Here is a 21,209-nt window from a genome sequence, read left to right as displayed (position 1 = left end):
TATGCATACACACTGTGCAAATATTAATTGTTTAGTTGTGAACACAGTATGCCTGTTAATATTTTTACTGCTTCATAAAAAATGTCAGATGCACAGTATATCACAAGCTGCACAGGACATTTTTTATTAAGTGGAGCAGTGACAGCCTGTAGCAGATCCTGAGTCCCAGAGATACTTCTGCAATATGAGCAATATGCAGCTACAACTGTATCAGATCACCTTTGGGAAATTCAAAATTGCCTATTCCTAAAATCTGATTTTGAAGGATGGTGTGAAGTGTTTCAAATACCTATGGTTCCACTTATAGCACAATAACCACAGTGTGTGATATTTTGCCCATAGTGCCACAGTATTACTCACCTGCCAGCCAGAACCTTGCAGGAGGCCACCGAGAAGCCGTCCTGTAGGGAGGCCACACTGTCCCCCAGAGTCAGGACAGAGCCTTGAAAAGCTGGATCAGAAAAAAGCTGCACCTGAGGCACAAACAGCAAGAGAACAAGCCTGAGTCATCCATTCTCAGCCGTTCACACACTACATCAGATAAGAGGGACACAGTCTAAGCAAGATTAGATGTGTTCTTTCACCAGTTTCAATCGCCTACCTTAAACTTGGCTGCATTCTCAAAATCATCCTGAAAGGAAACAACAGCTCAATGAGACTCATTTACATGCACTGAACCACAAGAAACAGTTATAAGAAACGGATTTATTTGCATATTTCAATGTTATATATAAACTCCCTAGCAGTGATTAATGTGCATAGGTGGGAAAGATAACATAAAAAAGAATCAGTATTTTTACTTTATAATTGAAGCCAAATTATTAATTGTATGATTGGTCTTGGTTTCATGAAGGTATATTATTTTACCGCATTTTGCCTTTGCCAGAGGCAAAGGTTTGTCAAACGACTTCTGGGTGTAGCTGCAACACACACACAGTCTACAGCAGACTCTGCATGAAACCTGTGTCTGTTTGTTATCTTCTGTTTGAAATTGAAGTACCTTCATGATAACTTGCTCAGATGTTTTCACTTTCAGTCTTATAACAAGTATTTCCCTCTGCACAGATCAGTTTACTCTTGCGTTGCCTGTGCCATGCTCCCAAAGATAATCTACTTTATAATGGTTAGGCTGCCCCCCAAGAGAGTCCTGCTCTCCATCTCAAATTTTGGTTTAGTCACAAGCACGAGTGTTGTGACTGGTCACATGCAACGAAAGCACTTAGTTGGCCATACTGGGACTAACAGGAGAAGTGAGAATACAGCAAGCAATGCTAAAATTACAAGCAGCCTGATTATCTGACACTAACTGTGCAGCTCAAGCAACCAAACTGGCTGCTGCAGTGATTGTGCATGAAATGTCACAGTTACAGGAGACTCTGTGTAATAACTCTGCATTTTTTTCTCCAAGGTGAAAACAACAAGATTTCATTTCATTTAGTCTTTGTTTTGTTTTTATTATCATTAACATATTTTATTTTATCTCTGTAAAGCACTTTGGTAACCTTGTTGTTTTTTAAATTGTGCTATATAAATAAAGTGGATTGGATTGGATTAGTCTGAGTCACTGCTCTTACCAGCACGACAGGCATTGCTGAGGCAACTCTGGGCAGTAGCGCCCCCCAGTCCTCTGGGCATCCATACAGGCCTTTCTCCAGGATGTATGGCTCACCACAAAAGCCCGGCTCCTCAAACACAACCCAGCTGAGAGAGAAAACAAACAGTCAGAAGAAGAGCATAATCACATTAAGTTTGCACTGACATTTCAGAGTTATGTTTTCTCCATTTTCATTTCATCTTAAATTATCAAGAAACACTGCCTTTGATGCATCCATGCTTGCTTCCAAAGAAAACCACAGTGTGCACAGTCACAGCTTTGTTCATTTATCAAGTATGTCAACAATTTTTGGTCAGAGTCCAAGTTGATAATAGCCTCCCACATGATAGTATCTCGGCAGTTATGTGCTGACAAATGTTGCATATCTTGAACAGCCATGTAAATGTGCGTTGTAGTGGGCGGCTTGGGCATTACTATTCCTCAGACAGGGCTGTGTTTGCATTTGTGGCCCTGCGTGTGTCCTAACCTGCTGGACTACAAACATGTCTCTCTCAGCAACGCTAAACCGAAACACTGAGCCCATCAGAGGCAGAGAAGAGACGGTAGCATGACATGGGCGAGGTTTTGCAATCTAATAACAGGCTAGCAGCACAGCAAGAATAACCCTCCAATGCTGTGAGAGAGTCCAGCCTCCTGAAGGAGGACGAAATGTTCCACTCCTCATTATGCATCATTTTGTTAGTATCTCCCTTGGGTAGCAACAACCAGCCTGCTCTGCATTATATTATTCTGATTTGAATAGTAATTCTTGTTTTTCTGATTTGCTTCTCTTTGTTTACTTCTAAATTACTTTTTCAGCTCATCATATCATAAAGACATGGAAACAGACACAACTAGGGAACACATATTACTTGGATCTTCTATGTTTTGTACAGTCTGTAAAAATAAAGATAATGAGACAACACTTAACAAGGAAATACCATCCAAATATAAATGACATTCTTTGTTAACAGTGTTAAGGCGTCTTGGAGCTCCTTCTCCACACCCTGCACTCATTTCACATTTATTCCCACTGCAAAAAGGGTGTGAGACAGCATGCTCCACGACCAACTTACATTGAGGGGAAGTGAGGTGTGGCAGACTAAACATTAGTGAACTAGGTTATCTGTTTCGACCTGTCAGCATGGGTGCGGCAACCTTACCGCTACGCATCTGTGCTGCCTTCACTGGCACTGTAGCCTAAAGTAATTATCCGTTTGAAGAGTAGGAATGCATTTTAAAGCATGCAAGTTGACATCTGTTAGTTGTAGCTGGACAGGTAGAGAATCAAGCGAACATAAGAAACACACCTTAAGTCTTGTACTGGAAAGACAGCTGAGGTATTCCGATAAACAGAGACAGATTTAATCCAATTGACTTTAGCGGGATAAATAATAATAGTCACATGAACGATCCAACCAACCGTCGACTTGTCACTTACACGCCACCAATGACATCAATAGACTCCGTCTTCATGCTGTAGCCTGTGTCGTCCATGTTGATAATAGGCACCGTGAGGTCAATGTTGACTCCCAGCTCACTGAAATCTCTGTCACTGAACATTTTGAGATGGGGGGATATGAAATCCTGTAGCAGGAGAAAAAAAAAACCTGGTGAAAATCTGACAGGCATCATACTAAGCTACATTTCACCCCCTTCGGAAGCAGAAAAATATGATGCCAGGTCTCCAGCTGGGTACCACTTTAATTTTTTCCAACTATTAACAATACCGGTGAAATTAATCACGAAACAAGTCAAGTTGAACATATGAAGAGATTATGATCATGAACAAATAATATATCAGGAGCATGAACCATTTTTTCCCACAAGATTACTTCTGATCTTCACAAACCCATGGTTACTTTTCGTCACATGCTGGTGTATTATAAGCTAATAGTGGTCATACAAAGGTGTTTAGTGAGTTAACCCAGTATGGTACTCACGCTCAGTATTGGGTGCAATGAAAGGAGCTGCTCTGAGCCTCCCCAGTCGCTGCAGTCTAGGTATTCTCCTTCCTCCAGGATGTGCTGCTGGCCCTCGAACCCAGGCTGGCTGTAGCCCACCCAGCTGTAAGGAAAGAAGCGCAGCAATGTTGCTGGTTAGAGCTGTATTTTAAAATCAAAACTGTATTACATAACCTCAAAATCCCCATTTGGCAGCAGAGATAATCCAGAATAAACTCTGCTCCAAGCCAGAATTGCCACCTAACTTGATCATGTACAAGCACAGAGAATTACAATGCACTACATCTACAGCAGAATAGAATAAAGACTTACAATCCTCCGATGATCTTTATAGAGCCCACAGACTTCAGTTTCTTACAGTCAAGATTGGCTTTGTCTGCAGCAATGCCTTCTCCACTTTCACAAAAGCTGAAAACCTCACTGTCAATTTCCAAACAGGAGCCCTCAAAGCCAGGCTTCTCATACACAACAGCCTGTAATAGAGAAAGGACAGGGCTTACAGTCAACTTGACTCATCATTCACATTAGTTGAGTCTCGTACCTTGTGTATTTAGGTATTTGTTCATTGTATTTTTGTTCTTTTATTCATAGAAAGACAACACTACTTTCCAAATTAAATCAAACATATACAGTGCGTTTGAGTCTTATTTTTTGAAGAATATCTTGCTGTTCAGCACAGCTGCAAATGGTGAAGTGAAAAAACACACAGATGGACAACCTTGGATTCCTCTGTATGTCTGGGGCACAATATTTTGAATGTATGTACAATTGTTGAATGACAATAAGTTGAGTCTAAAAAGGCACTTTCATTTTGAGGTCTGAATATGCCCACTGCCAAACACTGTTGTTACACTAACTGCAGTAAAATAATATACTTTCATGAAACCAAGACCAAAAATAAAGTTAATAATTTGTCTTTAATTATAAAGCAAAGAAATACTGATTCTTTTTGATATTATCTTTCCAACCTATGCACACTAAACACACAATTCCAGTAGGCCTTCTATAACACGTTTTCCCTTAAGACAATAATCACTGTTCATTATTTGGTTACTTTTTAATTTTCTGATTTAAATTTGCATTGCTTATACATAAGTGCATACAACATGTACAAGTGAAGAAAAATAAAATCATAGAATGGTGTGTCAATCCTACCTTGACTTCACTGGGATTCTCCACTTTGAAACCACCCTGGAACAGAGACATCGTTATCAACAACCATTTTCATCTCTAATTAGATGTACGCTGTAAAAAGCGAGACAGTCAGCAATTACACAAATATTTCTATTTTCTCTAAAATATTGGCAATTCTGTGACAGGCAGAAAAGCAAGTTAATTGAATACACAGAACATGCTGACCTGAATGTCTGTCCATGCAGGAAACTATTACTGCTAATTTTCACATTGACTGCCCTTGTATAGAATGCCAGACAGAGAATGTTCACATAAAGGAAACTGTCTCTGCAGTGTACATTTGATGTTTTACAGAAATACGCACCATTTTAAGTGGTCTAAGAGATCCAACAAAGGGTGACGGGAAGCCCCAGGTCTCTGGAATAGGGTACACTCCTGTCTCCAGTACAGCTAGCATGCCCTGGAAACCCGGGTCACTGAACACCAGCCACCTGAAAGGAGGAGAAACACCCACATTGCATATTAATTAAGCATTAAGCCAAAAGGTCCCTCCGCATTACGCCTAAATATGCCTCTTGGCGGTTTTTAAATAACTGTGAGTAATGTCCTTGCATGGCTAGTTGCTTGTATAAAACAGTGGTATGGCATCATTGTCATAAAAAAGAACAAAGAAATCAGCAGCTACAGAACTGATTTCCTCAGTACAGTGTTGTTAGGTCAGGGCCAGGGCATTGTTTTAATTGGGTATCGTCAACCTCCGACATGAGTCATGAAACTAGAGCTGAGAAAAAAAGAGTTTTAGAATCAAATGTCTTAGGTATGGCATGCTTCAGTTCAAAGCATTTTCTGTTACAATTAATTTTCAGCGTGGGAAGCCATTGTTGGAACTGTGCGCCTACCTCTTGCATTTTAAGTCGCTGTAAAGCGCAACGCAAGTCCTCATACCAATCACCACATGTGAGCCTCTGGCAGTAAAAACAGACCCAGCTCACTCAGTCAGTGCTGAGGAAGTGATAATGAGAACTGATGTCAAACTTATGGTGCTGAAAGATATATACCATAACTAGAAGACTGCCCATGTGCAGATCTCCACTTCTGGGGGCATGTGGGTGGAGAACAGGGAGTGCAGGGCAGGCTGTGTCCAGCGTGTATACATGAGAGTAGTGAAATGAAGGGGAGAACTTTTTTTGTCTAGTATAGTCTAAGTTTCCTTTACGATGCATAGAATAGTGTTATGATATTGTAACCAAGAGTCCTGGGTTCGCCTAACTGTATAAACTTAATAAGGAAACAATAAACATCTGCATTTATACATTATACATTTTGTTGTAAAACACCACCCAAAATAAATCCCCTTCCTACCTCCCTCCCCTCCCAAAAAAAGAGTTGAATCTCACTCAATTGTCCCACTCGGCTTTCTTACAGTTAAGATGACAAAAACAGGGATTTATTTATCTCGTATCATGCTAGTGGATCATCACCAACCATCAACATAACATATTGGGTATGGAATTAATCTGCAGATGCTCCGGTTCAAGTTGCGACCAAACTTTTCTATGAATGTCAGTTTTTGAGCTTGGACAAAGGCCAATATGTGGCCTGCAACAGACTAAGATGCGCTGTGTTTTTAGCCTAGCCTATTCCTCAAAATGCCTTTTGCTATGTTGTAATGCATATCCCAAAATGGCAAATACTGCTGCAAAATACAAAAGTCTAAGCTTTACGATCAGATAATAAAATAGTTTTTTTTCAAGAAATGTGAATCCATGAGTGGTCCTTGAGCATACAGTCATAAATGTGCACAAAATATTAGGCTGACAGGTCCAGTATAATGTAAGATCAGCTGCAGACAGATACACCTACACACAAACCCGCTCTAGGCGCCTGCCAGATATAATAACAGCAGCCAATGAGTCAGTTTGGTCAACGAATTCTACTGAGCTAGGTTCATGTCACACACTACATCTGCTGAACAGTTGCTCCACTTGTCACAGAGCAAACACTATGGGAGGAGCTGCGGAATCAGAAGTATTTGTAACTGAGCAAATATGAGCTGGCTTCTGAAAGCATTTTGTTTTGTCAAGATGTTGAGAAATGTACATATTGTACTATACATATTGTTAGATATAGCATAACTGCACTTATCTGTATAAAACACTATATTTCTGCACTTCTGGTTTGGTTCTACTCTGCATAATGACAATAAAGTTGAATCTAAACTAATCTAATCTAATCTAAAATGCTGAAATAATCTCTAAAATGTTAGACTTCTGCCTAAGGTGCCAAAGTAAAACAAATATAGTTGTGGGACAAAGAACTGCTGTCATGAACTTCCTCGGGGCAGGGCACAAAATGTCCAGAATACTTACACCTCTATCATCGAAAAACATTCTCCTCATTAGCAAATTCCCTCCACACCTTCATCTGTTTCTCACTCTCATCTTGTCTCCACTCCGCTCTCTAAGTGGCCCCACACCCACTTTCTCTTTTCCAACATGCAACAGCAGGACAGGCATTCCTGTTCAGGGCAAACTGGTGACTCTCAAACCAAAGACAAAGATAAACACTGAGGAACGTCGTAATGCTTATTATCTCTCAGCTATTTGTCAAAGGCACTGAAGACATCCCATTAAAAAGACAGCTCTACATTGAGCACAGCAGGCAAGATTTCCAAAGTTCACTCTTCTGGTGGGTCTGCCAGTGATTAGCAATAAAACTATAATTGCAGAAAACAGGGACTGTCTCGTTACCTGCACTTCATGCTTTGGTGCTACAAAGCAATGACACCTGTTGTGAGTTGTATTTTTTCCCTGTGGGTTTCTGGTTTTTGCCATTATTTCCTTAGTCCTGTGCTTTTGTGTTTTCCTGATCTGTGTACTTCTGTTTTCTATCATTATGGTCTGTGTCTTAGTCCTTTAGTCTTATATCTCCATGTTTTAGTGTAGTCTTGTCTCCTGTTTGGTCCTGTCTCTGTCCGTGCCCTGATTGTGCTGTCTTTCCATGTTTTCTGTTTTGCTTTGGTAGATCTGTCCTTGTGTGTTCCTCTGAACTTTACTTCCTGTTTTATTTTGGTAATCTTCTGTACCTGGTGTCCTTGTCTAACTTTGTTCTATGGTTGATTTACCTGATGTATTTCAGCTGTGCTTCCCTCCCTGCTCGTTGACCAGTGTATGGCCTAATCCCAATGTCCACCCTCACAGACTTACAGACTTTGAGGCGCGTTCCCAGGAAGTCCGTGAGGGCTCAGGGCTGTCCCACTGTCAAATCGTCAAGTGCGCGAGGGCTCTCTCGCGGACATTTTGAGCCCTTTATAGACCCTTTTCGTAAGTCCGCATCTCTGCAGACTTTGGCTGAGGGAATTGCCCACAGTTCATAGCAGTATGAAGTGAAACACGGGGGTTACCAGGGGAAGCCCGGAAGCGAGAGAAGTATCACGGCAAATCCGCGTTATAAGAGAAGAAGAAAACAGTAAACAAACAAGAATTGACACCTACGCTGATGTTAATATTGTTGAAAGATTTCTTAACTTAAGATGGTGTATAGAACACATGAAGTTAGAGGAATGCAATCACCTTATTACACACTTAGATTATTCAACTATTTATTTTAGTTTTTGCTTAATGATGCTATTTGACCAATGATAGTGTATTGATTAATTACAAATATATATTGACATTTAGGCTACCTCTCCTCCACTCTGTAGGGCAAGAGCCTGCAGGACTTAAAAATAAGGCAAAAACATAAAATAAAAAGTATGCAACGTGTTTCAGCATCGTCAAGGTAACGTGATAAAGTGCTGTTCCGTTCCGGTTTATAGCATTTTGAGCCCTTGTAGCCTCTTAAACTCAATCACTTTCCCAGCGACGTCAGTAAAGTCTGTGAGGATTCAGGGCTTAGGGGTTAGGGGGGATATTGGGATTGGGCCTATATATTGTCCTCAGTTGTCTTCAGTCTTTCTCACGTCCTTGCGTCTATGTTGAGTGTTCTGCCTTGTGCTCTGGTCCTTGGATTTCTGGTTTGTTCCCCTGTTTTGGATTACTCTGTCTTTGTGTTGGATTTACCTTCTTCTGGATTACCTTTGTTTAGACATTTGCTCTTAGCTCCGTCTAGCATGTGCAGTTAAGTTTTGTTTAAATAAATATTTTCTGTTGAACTGAATCCTCCTGTTAGTGTCTGCGTTTGGGTCCACACCCTACCTCCTGCCACTGCACTCAATTACCCATGACAACACCACGTCTTTGTTCTTTAGCGCCTAAATGCATTGCGTTTCAAATAAAATCCAATCTCCAGATAACTACCTTTCCACCACTCTGATCAGTCACAATAAGCAGACTATGTGTCTTCCTAATGATTTGATTTTGTCAGCCAGTACTGTCACGTACGCTTTTCCAGAGGTCAATCGCAAAGATCTGAATGATCAGTGTTTGCTGGGACAGCCATACTTACACCCCAGAGTGCACTTGGATGGATGCAGTGCTCAGTGGGATGCCAAATGAGCCCGTCTCTATGGTGTCATCGTGGTAAGCTGTTACTCTTCCGAGGCCCTCCGGTTCAGTAAACAGATCAATATGGGGGATGCTGTAATCCTACAGAGAGGGGGAAACAAAGACAGCAATTATCAGCAGTGGCCCATACTGGTCCTTAAATCATTCTGTTGCAATGTAACAAAGTAAGATATGAACAAAGCAGAGTCTATTTCAAATTCTATTCTTAAGGATTCGGGACTGAGTATCAGTAAAGCAATTTCACATATCACATGTCAAATCCTGAAGGCCAAATGAGGTGGAAGTATTTATCCAGTGCACTCACCCTGACAGCAAGCCGAATAGAGCCAATCTCCATGGGTGGGTTGTTGTGTGGGTCTGTTTCCAGCCCAGGCTCTGACCACACATTTGTCAATTCAGAGGCCCCCTCCTCCAAGGCGATGGAGCGTCCCTGGAAGTCAGGCTTCTCATAGAGTAACCAACTGTAGTGAAAAGAAGAATAGGTACTCACAATGGCAGAAACAGAAAATTATATGTTGGGAAAAGATAGGAACAACCAGGATCAACGTATGTGGTGTGAAAAGTGTGTTTTAAAATAAATACTTAATTTTAGGAAATACTAATTTGCTTTCTTGTAACAAGATAGAAGAGAAGATCAATACCAACTCATATCTGAAGCTATAGCAGAGGTAACAAAGGTAACAAAACCTGCCTACCAGCCCCTCTAAAGTGCACTAATTAACATATTATATCTTGTTTGTTTGACTCATGCAAAAAATGTGTCAAAAAGTCAATATATGGTTCTTCAGGGATTATGTTAAGTTTCTGGTGGTTGCCTGGTAGGAAATGCATTCAACGCTTTTGCCAGGCCTCAAGGATACAAATAATTTGTTATCTTGAGGCGCACTGAATGTAAACAGAAACTTTGTTAGTTTAAAAGTGGGAGAGTGGGTATATAATTGCAGAACTCTCAATGCTGATTTATGATTAAATTAATCCTGAGACACATCTAGGATCCTTGACAGCGGCATCCGAAAACCACTTGACATTAAGTAGAACTACACTTCAGTACACATTTTGTTTCCATCGTCTGAAAGTTCCAGTATTGCTACTTACCATCCCCTAACGACCTTCACAGATATGAGAGGCGAGAACTGCAGAGAAGTAGCATCTGCTACATCCCTGTAAATCTCATACGGCTGGCCACTGAACTGAGCTTTCTCAAACAACACCATCTGTGTCAAGACATGAAGAGAAATAATCAATAGCGAAATAAATTTCTACTGCATCACATTAAATCATGATTCAGAGTGCTGAGAAGGCATATCATAATGGCACAGCACTTCCTTCATATTTTTTTGTGCTTACAGTAAAAGCATATTTATGTTGTTTTACACCACAAAGCATGTACACAGGCAGACAACTCCCCGAACCACCAGGGCCTGCTGTTAATGTAATGCATCACTTTAACATAAAAGTTAAAATTTTTGTTTATAGTTCAACGGAAAATTGAAGTTTGTGAATAATACAAAACTGGCTGTTCTGGAGACTCTCTAGTCTGTAAAACTATCTTGGTTTTATTCTAAAAGCCCTCATCATATCTACTCTAAAATCCAAAAATTTTTCATGCAACGTTTTCTTTGTTTGTTTCTCAATACCAGTCATGACAGTAGATCCCCAGCACAGCTAAAGCTGCAGGTAGACTGCAGTAAAACAATGTGTAGGCAAGAAACTGAAAATCTAGAGCAGCAGGGGAATATCTCTCTTTCTTGCAACAACTACTACTGAAGTTGTTCAATAACGAACAACCGCAAGTTTTGCACTCCGTTGGCAGCACTGAATTCCATGATTGTAATCACATCCAGCTGAGCTTTTGCACTAGACTGTTTTTTTTTTTTTTTTTAAATGCTTTGTTTACCCCATATGAAAAGCAGATGTTTTCAAAGAACAGAGAGTTGCCTGTTCAGATTCCTCTCTCCATCTTGTTTCTATTCTACAGTTTGTGGGCAAAGCTGTGCCTACCTTTCCAGGGCGTTTGTGAAATCCCTTGGCAATTCTTATCTGGAATGTAAAAACACAGAATTAGAAATACGACAAAGACAGAGGAGCCTGGCAACCATCTATAAAATGCTAGAGACGTTAATTTGCATTTCTTGGTGCAGCAGCTCTTTACCTGTTCAATGTCCTGACCTTTTAGTTTATTTCCAGGGACACAGTGTGTCCGTGGAGACTACACTGTTTTGAATTTGTATTCAAGCAGAAAAAAGTTTTCTATTTCTTAAAAATAAAGAATCTAAAAATAAGTCAGCTACAGCAACTAGAAAGATTGTAACATGAAGTCAGCAACAATTTTGATCATCATTAATGATTTAAATAATTCTTTAAGAAAAAAGTTAACTTGCTCTGGCTTCACAGAATATTTGCATGTTTTCTTTGTCTTCTTTGATAGTTCACTAAATCACTTTGGGTTTTGAACTGTTTTGTCATGTCATATACTTGTGCTCTGGGACAGGTAATAAGATTTTTTCTTACTATTTTCAGACAATTTACTGACCAAACATCTAATTGGTTAATTGGCATTAATCAGATGGTTAATCAATGAATAAAAAAAGGTAAAACTATATTTTACAGGTCCGTAATGTCAGAGTAATTGCTCATAATTTCCAAGAAGTTTTCTGAAAACAGCTATGTTATTTGGAATTAATAACAAGTAAAAATTGAGAACTTACAGTTAAGTTATTCTAACTAAAAGCTTGTGTTTGCAACTGATCCAATGTGAAATTTTCCACAGGCAGAAGTACAATTCAACATATATGGAGAAAAAGATCATTAATTGAATAAATATTATCAAGAAAATTCCTTTCCCCCCTATAATTACAACCAAATTACATAGTTCTTCAAGGGAAAGGTCCTAGGAAATGATTTGAGAATGAACGACGTGTAAAATAAAGCATTACCAAAAAAGGCACTAGTTAAAGCCCTAAACACAGCACAGTCATTTTCACCAGCCCAAATTAAATCAAAGGGACCAGGAAGACAAAGGATCCACGGTTGTGTGGCTCAGGAATCTTTCCTGCTAATGATAATACCTGATACCAGAATGTATATAGGGTTAAAAAAAACACAGGGGCACCTTTCTATAAAAACCGTAGGTAGTGTAGCGCTAAGGGAAATGAGGAATATAAATAGTTTCCAGCTCACTTGCCAGTGTAGCAAGCGATCTAAGCTCATACACATGTACTTCAAAGACATGTACAGCTTTAATTTGTAATACTAAACTATTAGATATCCTTTAATAGTGTGCATGGCGTACACTCACATTATTATTAAGTATCCCCTGTGACTGAGCCGGAGGTTGCTTATGCTCAGGGAGTGTAGGGTGTGTGGTTGGAGGAATCCCAGGAAAACATGGAGACAAAGCATCAGGAAGAACCGGACCTGGTTTCTCAGCCAGGTCAGCTTCACCTCCACGGGCTGAAGTTGTCATTTTTCCAATAACCTCATGCATAAACAGAAAAACCATCAGATAAGTATAAAATTCTATTCTTGTGTGTCTCTACTTATAAAATACACCGATTGTTGATGTTGTTGATCAATAACCTTTGTTTAACTTCAACTTGCATTTTGTCTGTGAAATCTCTTGTGTTATGAGGACAATTCTTTAACACTCACATTATTCTTAGTTGGTGAAAATAATCTAGCGAAAAACTAACCTCTGTTCTGACTTGCTCCTGTCCTTGTATGCTCTGCACTGGTTTTGCTGGCTCTCGGGGGAGGTACTTCTCTAAATAGTCTGGCAGCTTGATGTCGTTAAAAGACGGAAGTGGAGGACCTGAGTCACTGACCACAGCCTCTGCAGCCTGGGCTTCCTCTCTGTTGCTCAGGGCAGGGCTCTGTTTTGCCAGTGTGTCTCTGAGTAGAGCTGTGGCAGTTGAGCTTGGCGGGGGTGGCTGGGTTAAAGGTGGAGGGCTTAGCTGGGGGGCCTCACTAGGAGACACATCCCTAGAGTTGGTGCCATCAGCCTGCGTTTGAACTCCATTCCTCTTCCCTCTAAAGCTGGAGGAGGTGAGGCAGCTGAGGACACAGCTCCCCTCCAAGCGAGACTTCACCTTGATCTGGTCATCTTTCTCTTCCTTGACATCCTCCTCATCTCTGACAGCGGCCTTGTCCCTGAGGCGAGAGTGAGTGTCCAGGCCACTGAGCAGCAAGCTCCTGTCTGCCAAACTAGCCCTGGCAGGCTTTAGGCCAGACTGCGCCTCCTTGTTCTGGAGCTTAACTTTGAGGCTCGGGGTTGCGTCTACAGTGAACTTATTCTTCCTCAAGCCAAACGTAAACTCCTCAGGGTCAAACGTCTTCTCAAAGCGGTCCTCCTTGATGGCAGGCATGGCGAACGGCGGCTGAGGTGGCCGGAGGAGGCTGTGTTTGCGTGGTGGGAGGGAGAACGGGGCGCAAAGTTTCTTGATTTTCTCAATGAATTCTTGATCATCCAGCTCACCAGAAGTGTCCAGAAGATTGCTCTCACTTCCAGAAGAGCTCAGTTTGGGCACCAGGACTTTGAGTTTCCGTTTGGGAAAGTCCACGTCCAGCCAGCTCGAGGGGGCGTCTTGCCGTGTTGCAGAATCATCTTTGCTTAGTTCCCGTGGCAAACGGAGCTTCTTCAGGGATAAATGCTGGATTGAGTCTCGGGTCACCTTATTAGCCTCAGGGGAAGTGGGTGCTTTAGGAGTTTGACTTGGCTTGTTTTTGACTGGTTCCTTTTTGACTGTGTGGAGTTGTGGATGTGTTGAGATATCCCCATTAACAACAGGTGAAAGTTCATTTGTTGGTGAATGGAATGTTTTTTCGGCCGTCTTCTCTACCACATCAGCTGTGGAGCTAGAAGGCCGCTGTGCATTTTTGTCAGCGACCTCGAGTGAAGCGATATCACTTGTGCTCTCTGTATTTTTTGATTCCTCGCACTGTGGGGGGCCATGGGTGAGTTTCATGACACTTCCTGAGGTTTTGACTTCTGGGGGCACTAATTTGACAGCTGAACTTTTTTTCCCATCGTTCTTCCCAGCTCCCTCCCTGCTGACAGATTTAGAGTCAGATATTGGAGTGAGCTCTTTAACAGAAGATTCTTTCTTGGCCTGTGCAATTACCAGCGAGGGAGTGTCATTTGCAGATTTTACAGTCACTACTGCTGTAGTTGCTTTGGTAATATGCTTTGAGCTGGATAACTCAGCATCATTAGCTCCATGTGCACATGAGTCATCTGGTGAATTCTCCGTTTTTTCCACAGATACAGAATTAGGCTGTGGCTCTGCTGCAGTCACCACTGGCTCTGTTTCTGTTCCAGGGCTTTCTGTAGACTCTGTTTGCAACTCAGGAGGCACATTTGTTGTCGTCTCTCCCTTCGAAGGCCCTTTATCGCCGTTGGTCTTACGCACAGCCTCATTAGTCTGGGTGACAGCACTAATGGCAGCTTTCTGTTGATGTGCAGTCGTCGTCTGTGTGACATGTTGTGTTTGAGCGAGGTCTGATGATGCACTCGTCCTTTCAGAGGACTCAGAGGCTGGTTCTGTTTGGTTGGTTTCTGGTTTTGTTATGTCTTTAATGGGCCATATCTTTTCTTTTCTTTCAGCATTTTTTCTTTTATCCTCCTTAGCAACGCTCCTGTCTGTCCCTGAGATACCTTGCCCACTGTCTGAAACCTCAGCCTTTGAGGTATTTTTATCTGAACATAGGAGCTGCTGTGGTTTTTCTTTGTCTTTCTTCTCAGTCTGATTAGTTTGTGCGCTCTCCACCTTTTGTACTTTCACCACGTCTTTACTCTCAGCCTGATTTATTAGTTCTGTGTCCTTGTTTAGGGGTTGCTGTGTTTGCCCTGTGTCCTGCTTTTTATTGGGTTCCATTACTTTTCCTTTACTTTTTGGTTCTGACTGCAATGACAATTCTTTATCTAAACTGGGACATTCAACAGGTTGGTCTTGCTCCATCGAAGGAGTTTTCTCAATAGGTCGTTCAACCGCAGGTGAGGGGGAGGAGGCTGAAGTTTCTCTGCTGTCCTTGGAGGCCTTTTCCCTCTCCTGTGTGAATGCAAGGTTGTGTCCCCCTGCCATTTTCTCCTTTTGGGGTAAAATAACGGCATCCTTGTCAGGTGTCTTTATTCCACTGCTCCAAGCAGAAGTATCAGGTTCATCTTTGTTGACAGATGGTTCAGTTCCCTCCTCTCTGTTGACTGGTTTGTCAATATTCTCCTTTTTTAATGACAAATCTAACTGTTTCTTCTGTTTGTCTAACACCTTCATTTCCTTTTTAGAATCTCTCTGTTTGGTATCAGACAATGACGATAATGAGACTTTCTCTGTGAGTTGTTTGGAGACAGAGGAAGTCTCCCCTGTATCATCTAGCTGTTCTTGTTTTATAGCAGTGATCTTTAGTTTACTTGTAGAGCAGTCTGGTTTGTTTTCACTATTTGGGCTGATGGGACTGGTTGGTTCCCTACTTTTTCTTCTTTTAGAGCGAGTACCTGTTCTGCTTGGGCCTTTGGACTGTGGGCTAATGTTATCATTCAGTTCTGCCAAATCACCTGGCCCTTTAGCTGGAACATCTGTTTCAACACTGTTAGGTTTTGTACCTTGGTCTGCTGTTTTTGAGGCCACTGTTTCCTTTGTTTTAGAGTCTGTTGGCTGTTCTTTATGAATGGAAATATCTCCCCCTACAGAAGTGGTATCTGGTCTTTCTGGTTTCAGTGTTATCGCTGTCATTGCTTTTGACTGTGTCAGCTCCTTTCCATCTTGTTTACCCTGATTGTCCAGTTCTGGTGACTTTGATGCAGCAGCTACCACAGATGAAGTGGACTTTTGAGACATTTGAGGCAGTGCTACCCTGTCCTCGGTTTTAGATGCCTCGGTGAAGTTCCTTGCTCGCTCCTTGAACGCCATCGGCTTCTCTCTGACAGGGGATGCAGAGCTGGAGCTGGCCATGCCGTAACATTCAGCTGATCTTGACCTCTGTTCTGACAAAACAACATTTTCTTTCTGCCTCTCCGTGGCTTTCCTGACTGGAGAGATGTCAGCACTCCTCGGAGTTCTGAAGGTCAGCTTGTTGACCCCACTTGCGGGGCAGTCAAAGAGGCTGATTTTTTCTGAAATCCGGCTTACGACAGGTTTAGGCTCCTCCACTTTCTTTTCCAGGTTGTGTAGTCTGTGTATGATAAGAGTCAAAGGTTTGAAATCAAACATAAAATATTTTTAAGTTGATTTTGACATATGTATTAAACTTGCTTAACTGCTTCAGTATGCACCATGTTGTGTGCCACAGACACATGTAAGTTTCATGTTTGTGTGATTTGTTAAATTCATACATCTGACCTACATTTTAATCTAATCTGTACTTTACAGTGCCAATCCTGAAGCACAGGGCTGTACTTTAGGTTATGACTCACATCACTTTTGTGATATTCCAACCATAGCACTTAACACACATTGCCTGTCACGATAGCAATGTCATGTTAGATAAATGCTTAACAGGCAGTTTAAAATGTCTGATAATGTTGGAGGTACATTAATTGTAAACTTAAATATTTATTCCTAACAAATAGGGCATTTTAAGTGGAATACATTATTGGAAGTCATTTTATACTTGATAACAAGTCACAAACCATTCTCTGTCTATATTTAACCAATCACATTTAGGTGAAGACTTACCTTGCATCAATCTCTGTTTTGGGCTTGTTTGCTTCATCTTTGGTATTCTTTACTGTTGGCGTAAAATCCTGGCTGTCTCCTGCTGGACTTTGCTTAGGATTCAAAGGCACATATTTTGTGAAAAGCTTCACCTCACTTCGAGAAATCTTCATACTCCTGCGTTTGGACTCTGGTGTCTCTGTCTTCCTTTCAACTTTGTCAAGATCGTCATCGTCATCCATGTCTGCCACACGTGTTAGAGTGGCTGCAATGACTGAGTTTGAATCCTGGAAGTTGTCCAACTGCTTTACTGTATCTGGGCAGGAAGTCTTACTCGCCCCTCCACCAGGTGAGGCCTCAGAGGTGGGGCTGTGCTTGGAGGAGGAGTTTACAGATGACTCTCCCACATCAGTCAGTGGACTTTTGCCCTGAGGACACGTCACTGAGTTCTCTGGTGTAGGGAATCCCTCTAGGACAGGTTGGGTATTGGGAGGTGTCTTTTCCTGGGGGCTGTTCCCTCCATCTCCCTGAGAATTTTTCCTCGATCTCTTTCTGGCTGCGTTTTTACGCCCCATGTTGTCTATTTCAGTTTGTTCTTTATCAGTTTCAGGCTCTAACTGTGAGTCGTTGTGTGATTTCAGTGACTCTCCCACTTGGGCACTGTAATAACTCTGTGTCCCAACAGCGGGCCTCACAGTTGTCTTGTTTTCTGCTCTTGTTGAACTTGAGTTCTTTGGTAAATCAAAACTTGGTGATGACTTTGCCCTGGAGAGGACCTGTAGGCTTTTCGTGACTTTGGTGCGGACAACTTCCTGTCTAGCACAGCTGTCTTGGCCGCATTGAATCACACTGGTCTCCTCCAGGTACACATGGAACCTTTTGCTTGTCTGGGCCTGTGCTTGTCTCTGGGCCCGAGGGTGGGTTTGGGCCTGGCTAGAGTCCCATACCAGTCCCTGCTCAGAAGAAGAAGAGAGATGTGTCAGATGACTGGCATTCTTCTCAGGATTCCCGCCCGCTGAAATACTGTTGCTGCTCTCCTCTCTCTCCTGGCCCTGCCCTGTTCTTTTCTTCCTGCACTCCACAAACTCCTCCTCTTTTGGACCTCCTTCTGCTGTCTCAGTGCTGCTCACAACGGAGCCGTCTCTGTGGGCAGACTGCGTGGCGTCCTCCTCTTCACAGGGGAAAATGTCTCTGGTTAGACTTTGTTGTTTGGGACTGGAGCTCTGTTCCTTCACCTCCTCCCACTGTTGTTCTCCTGCCTGGGGTATCACAGTCTCCCTACTCTCCTCTTCTCCTTCTGACTTAAAAGCCTGATCGCTAGTAGGGGAGGCATTTTCAGTGGGACTCGTCGGACCCTTTCCCCTCCAAGGAGAGAACCAGCTCCCAATACGACCCAAGACCCCAGTACTTGGCTGCTCCTGAGGGCTCTCAGACTAAAGCAAAGCAGAAAAAAGTCATAATATAAATATCTTGTGCAGTAGCAGTTATTAAACATGCATATTTCTAATGAATATGCGCAAACTTCAGATTAATTGACAGTGGTTACATGTGCAAATAGGAAAGGAAGGGAGTGCAGGCTTGGGAGCCAAAATAAATATAAGTAGGGGTTGTTTCTAATTTTAACCTTTTAGTATGGCCATGCATCTCTCAGCATAGCAAAGACATGCAGGAGTGCTTATAACCTGTAGTTATAGCTTACCGTAGAAAATACCATATCATTCAGATTCTTTATGTAGGTTGTGAACATGATTTTGGTTTTAGAACAAAAACTCCTAAAGAGCATAAAACAAAAACAAAATCATTCCACCGGGATAAACAATAGCAGTATGAAAGAGCATAATAAAAAAGATTCTCTGCCTTAGCAAAGTGATAGATGATTCATCCTTAAATCTCTAACTGAGCAAAACCTTAAGGCAGTAATTTCAAGCTCAACTCACCCTTAATTAGACATAGAAGAAAACTTTTCGACCCAGTCCACAATATAAATCGCTGTTAGTTTGTGCAGCAGATGATCTGCCCTAAGATGCATGTCCAGCTGATGAACATGTTGTGTTTAGTCCTCCTTGCGTCAGTAAAACGTCCACAACTGCACGGCAGCGGTAAACTGACATCGATATTAGCGCTGATGAAGTTCTGCCCCTACAGCGGAGCGCGCGCAGCCCGGTGGTAAAATGATGCCTTCAAGTGTTCCTCGTAAACTTCTGACAGCGGTGTTATCCTGTCACGGAACCAGTTAGTCAGCGTCAGCCAACTAACGAAACGAAGGTTTATTTGCATGATTGACTTCTATCAGCAATGATTGTGAATATTTTACCCTCTGAGTTAAAAAAAGCAATTATTTTAAAACTTTCCATTTATCTGATCTTGAAACCAGGCTGGTTTTGTTGTTATTTCCAATATTTCTGAAGCTTTCAGTAGGCTGTTGACCTTTTTGGTTTTTGAGTGGGGTCACAAGTTCAAGGGTAATTTTGTAATTTGTAATCAAGGGTAATCACCCGTTCTCCCGTGTAAAACATATTAAATGGGAATGAGTTGGAGTTTTGTTTCGGTTGACTGCAGTCAGTTTTGCCATTACAGCAGCAGGATATAGTTTTGAGATTGTTTGTCCTTTCACTATCATATCATGGTTTGTATTTCACATGTTTTGAAAATAGATGTAATATGTGTATGTTTGTGTATATGTGTATTCTACATAAGTGTTATCTTCACTACATATCTTTTGATATATGTGTCTCAATGCATGTTACTGCAGTGTACTGTAGGCTATTTGTTGTTCTGCTTTGGAAATCAAGCAGCAGACAGAACTTCACTCCACCACAGCAGAGAATAAGTATATACATAATACGTATGGGTGTTACCTGTTCCATTTAATGTATGCAGTCATGCCTTTAATGAATGTAATATAATAAAATACAGGCAATTTGAGTGTGCAAGAATCCTAAATAATGATTTGTAGGGGATACCTAAATGTTGACACATGAAAGCTTGGCTCAAATATCAAAGAATCACTTGGCTGTCAAATATGTAAGTCACATGCTAGTTGTCATACAAATTTAAACTTCACTTCATTACAACGGACACCAAAGACAAAGTAGGCTAATAAAGTGAAGAAATTTGGAAGTCATGTTTTAATTAACAAAAGCAGCATGAGAGAAATATTCCTAATAGACCTATCATGTCTTAAATTTATAATAGGCTACATAAACAGGTTTTAATATTAGAGTTTGAAATTAGATGCAAAATCTCTTGTTTATATGGTTAGTAAAGTGACACAGCTGTCCTTTATTTACTTTACCACCTCTTCCAAGTCCATGATGTGTGTGGAGCTCAAAATTCCTAAATTTGTTTTTAGCAATTGAAGCCAGCGAAGAGGCCGTGTCCAAACAAACTTTTCCAGGGGAAATGACGCACTGTGTGAGGGTTTCGAGGCATGTTAAATTCAGTTTCTGGTTTTGCAAATCTGTGCGCACTTGTTTGACTTGGCGGGTAGCTCAAGTCAGTGTTTCCATGCTGCATAGTCGAGGAATTTAACCCTTTAACAACTTTTGTCTAAGTAACCAGTCCTTGTTTCTTATTTATTTTCAACCAATAAAGGAACTAGGAGTCAACATCATCACATGACAAAGGTTTAATTAAGGCTTTCAATTTTTTTTCCGTTTTTTACTTTATACACAACATATGATGCCTTTGGTGTGGGAGTGGCTCTGGTAATTTTTTTTTTTTTTTTTAAACAACAGATCCTACCTGTAGCTGTTCTTGTTGGGAATTTTTTACATTTAACGGTCTGCTGCCGTCTATATTATTAGGGGCTATTGTTTTCATGTTTTCATTACTCCTGTGTATTCCTTGATGTTTGGAAGTATAGCCCAAAGTGTTTAGCCCTACTACACATGATCTAAAACAGCTGGGTTACAGGGATAGGCCTAAATAATCGCTTATTGCCATAATTTGAAAAGGTTGTTGACAGTTCGCTTTTGATGTTCTAACAACAGGTTTACACACAAACTGTACCTCCATGCACCCAAAATAAACAGTGGCCCTTAAGCTTTTCAGTGGTATCCAGGCAGTGCAGACCTCAAAAATCTATATCAAAGCTCACAAGTACAGTAATACAGAGAGCAGAGATCTTACCATGACTAGTGTTTCTCGACTTCTCGCCTTCTCGGCTGCCTCGGGAGTAACGAATGCAGCAGAATGAAGCCTTTCAGTGCGTCACCGCCTCTATGAGGTAACCTGTCTCTCTTCATACAGAACAGGAGAGTCTGCACGTGCTATGCCTTATTAATATTTAGTACGCTCTAAAATGAGGAAATAACTCGGCTAATCTTGTACTGCTGGTAGATGTCATTGTGAATGTTGCTTT

General features: G+C 41.4%; 1 protein-coding gene across 2 annotated transcripts in view; it reads right to left on the bottom strand.

Moving 5' to 3' along the window:
• The window catches only part of LOC119908625 (beta/gamma crystallin domain-containing protein 1-like), a 27,681-nt gene extending 6,472 nt beyond the window's left edge, over positions 1–21,209 (bottom strand). The window contains exons 1-17 of one of the 2 annotated variants that reach the window (XM_038726429.1): positions 18,784–18,985; positions 18,546–18,618; positions 16,868–18,279; positions 12,890–16,364; positions 12,496–12,675; positions 11,199–11,237; positions 10,293–10,411; positions 9,502–9,658; positions 9,139–9,278; positions 5,057–5,183; positions 4,714–4,749; positions 3,871–4,031; positions 3,538–3,661; positions 3,036–3,181; positions 1,575–1,701; positions 602–631; positions 361–473 (exon numbers count right to left, since the gene is read on the bottom strand). In XM_038726429.1, coding sequence (XP_038582357.1) covers positions 361–473; positions 602–631; positions 1,575–1,701; positions 3,036–3,181; positions 3,538–3,661; positions 3,871–4,031; positions 4,714–4,749; positions 5,057–5,183; positions 9,139–9,278; positions 9,502–9,658; positions 10,293–10,411; positions 11,199–11,237; positions 12,496–12,675; positions 12,890–16,364; positions 16,868–18,279; positions 18,546–18,593 — 6,434 coding nt within the window. In that variant the 5' untranslated portion in view covers positions 18,594–18,618; positions 18,784–18,985. Of the gene's footprint in view, positions 1–360; positions 474–601; positions 632–1,574; positions 1,702–3,035; positions 3,182–3,537; positions 3,662–3,870; positions 4,032–4,713; positions 4,750–5,056; positions 5,184–9,138; positions 9,279–9,501; positions 9,659–10,292; positions 10,412–11,198; positions 11,238–12,495; positions 12,676–12,889; positions 16,365–16,867; positions 18,280–18,545; positions 18,619–18,783; positions 18,986–20,977 lie in introns of those variants that run through there. The other variant, XM_038726431.1, reaches the window with a different exon arrangement.

Source organism: Micropterus salmoides, unplaced genomic scaffold, assembly GCF_014851395.1.
Source record: "Micropterus salmoides isolate LMB-PRFRI ecotype aquatic unplaced genomic scaffold, ASM1485139v1 Ms_hic_scaffold_18, whole genome shotgun sequence".
NCBI lineage: Eukaryota > Metazoa > Chordata > Actinopteri > Centrarchiformes > Centrarchidae > Micropterus > Micropterus salmoides.
Note: the sequence above shows the minus strand (reverse complement) of the source record. Positions and strands in the feature narration are given on the sequence as shown.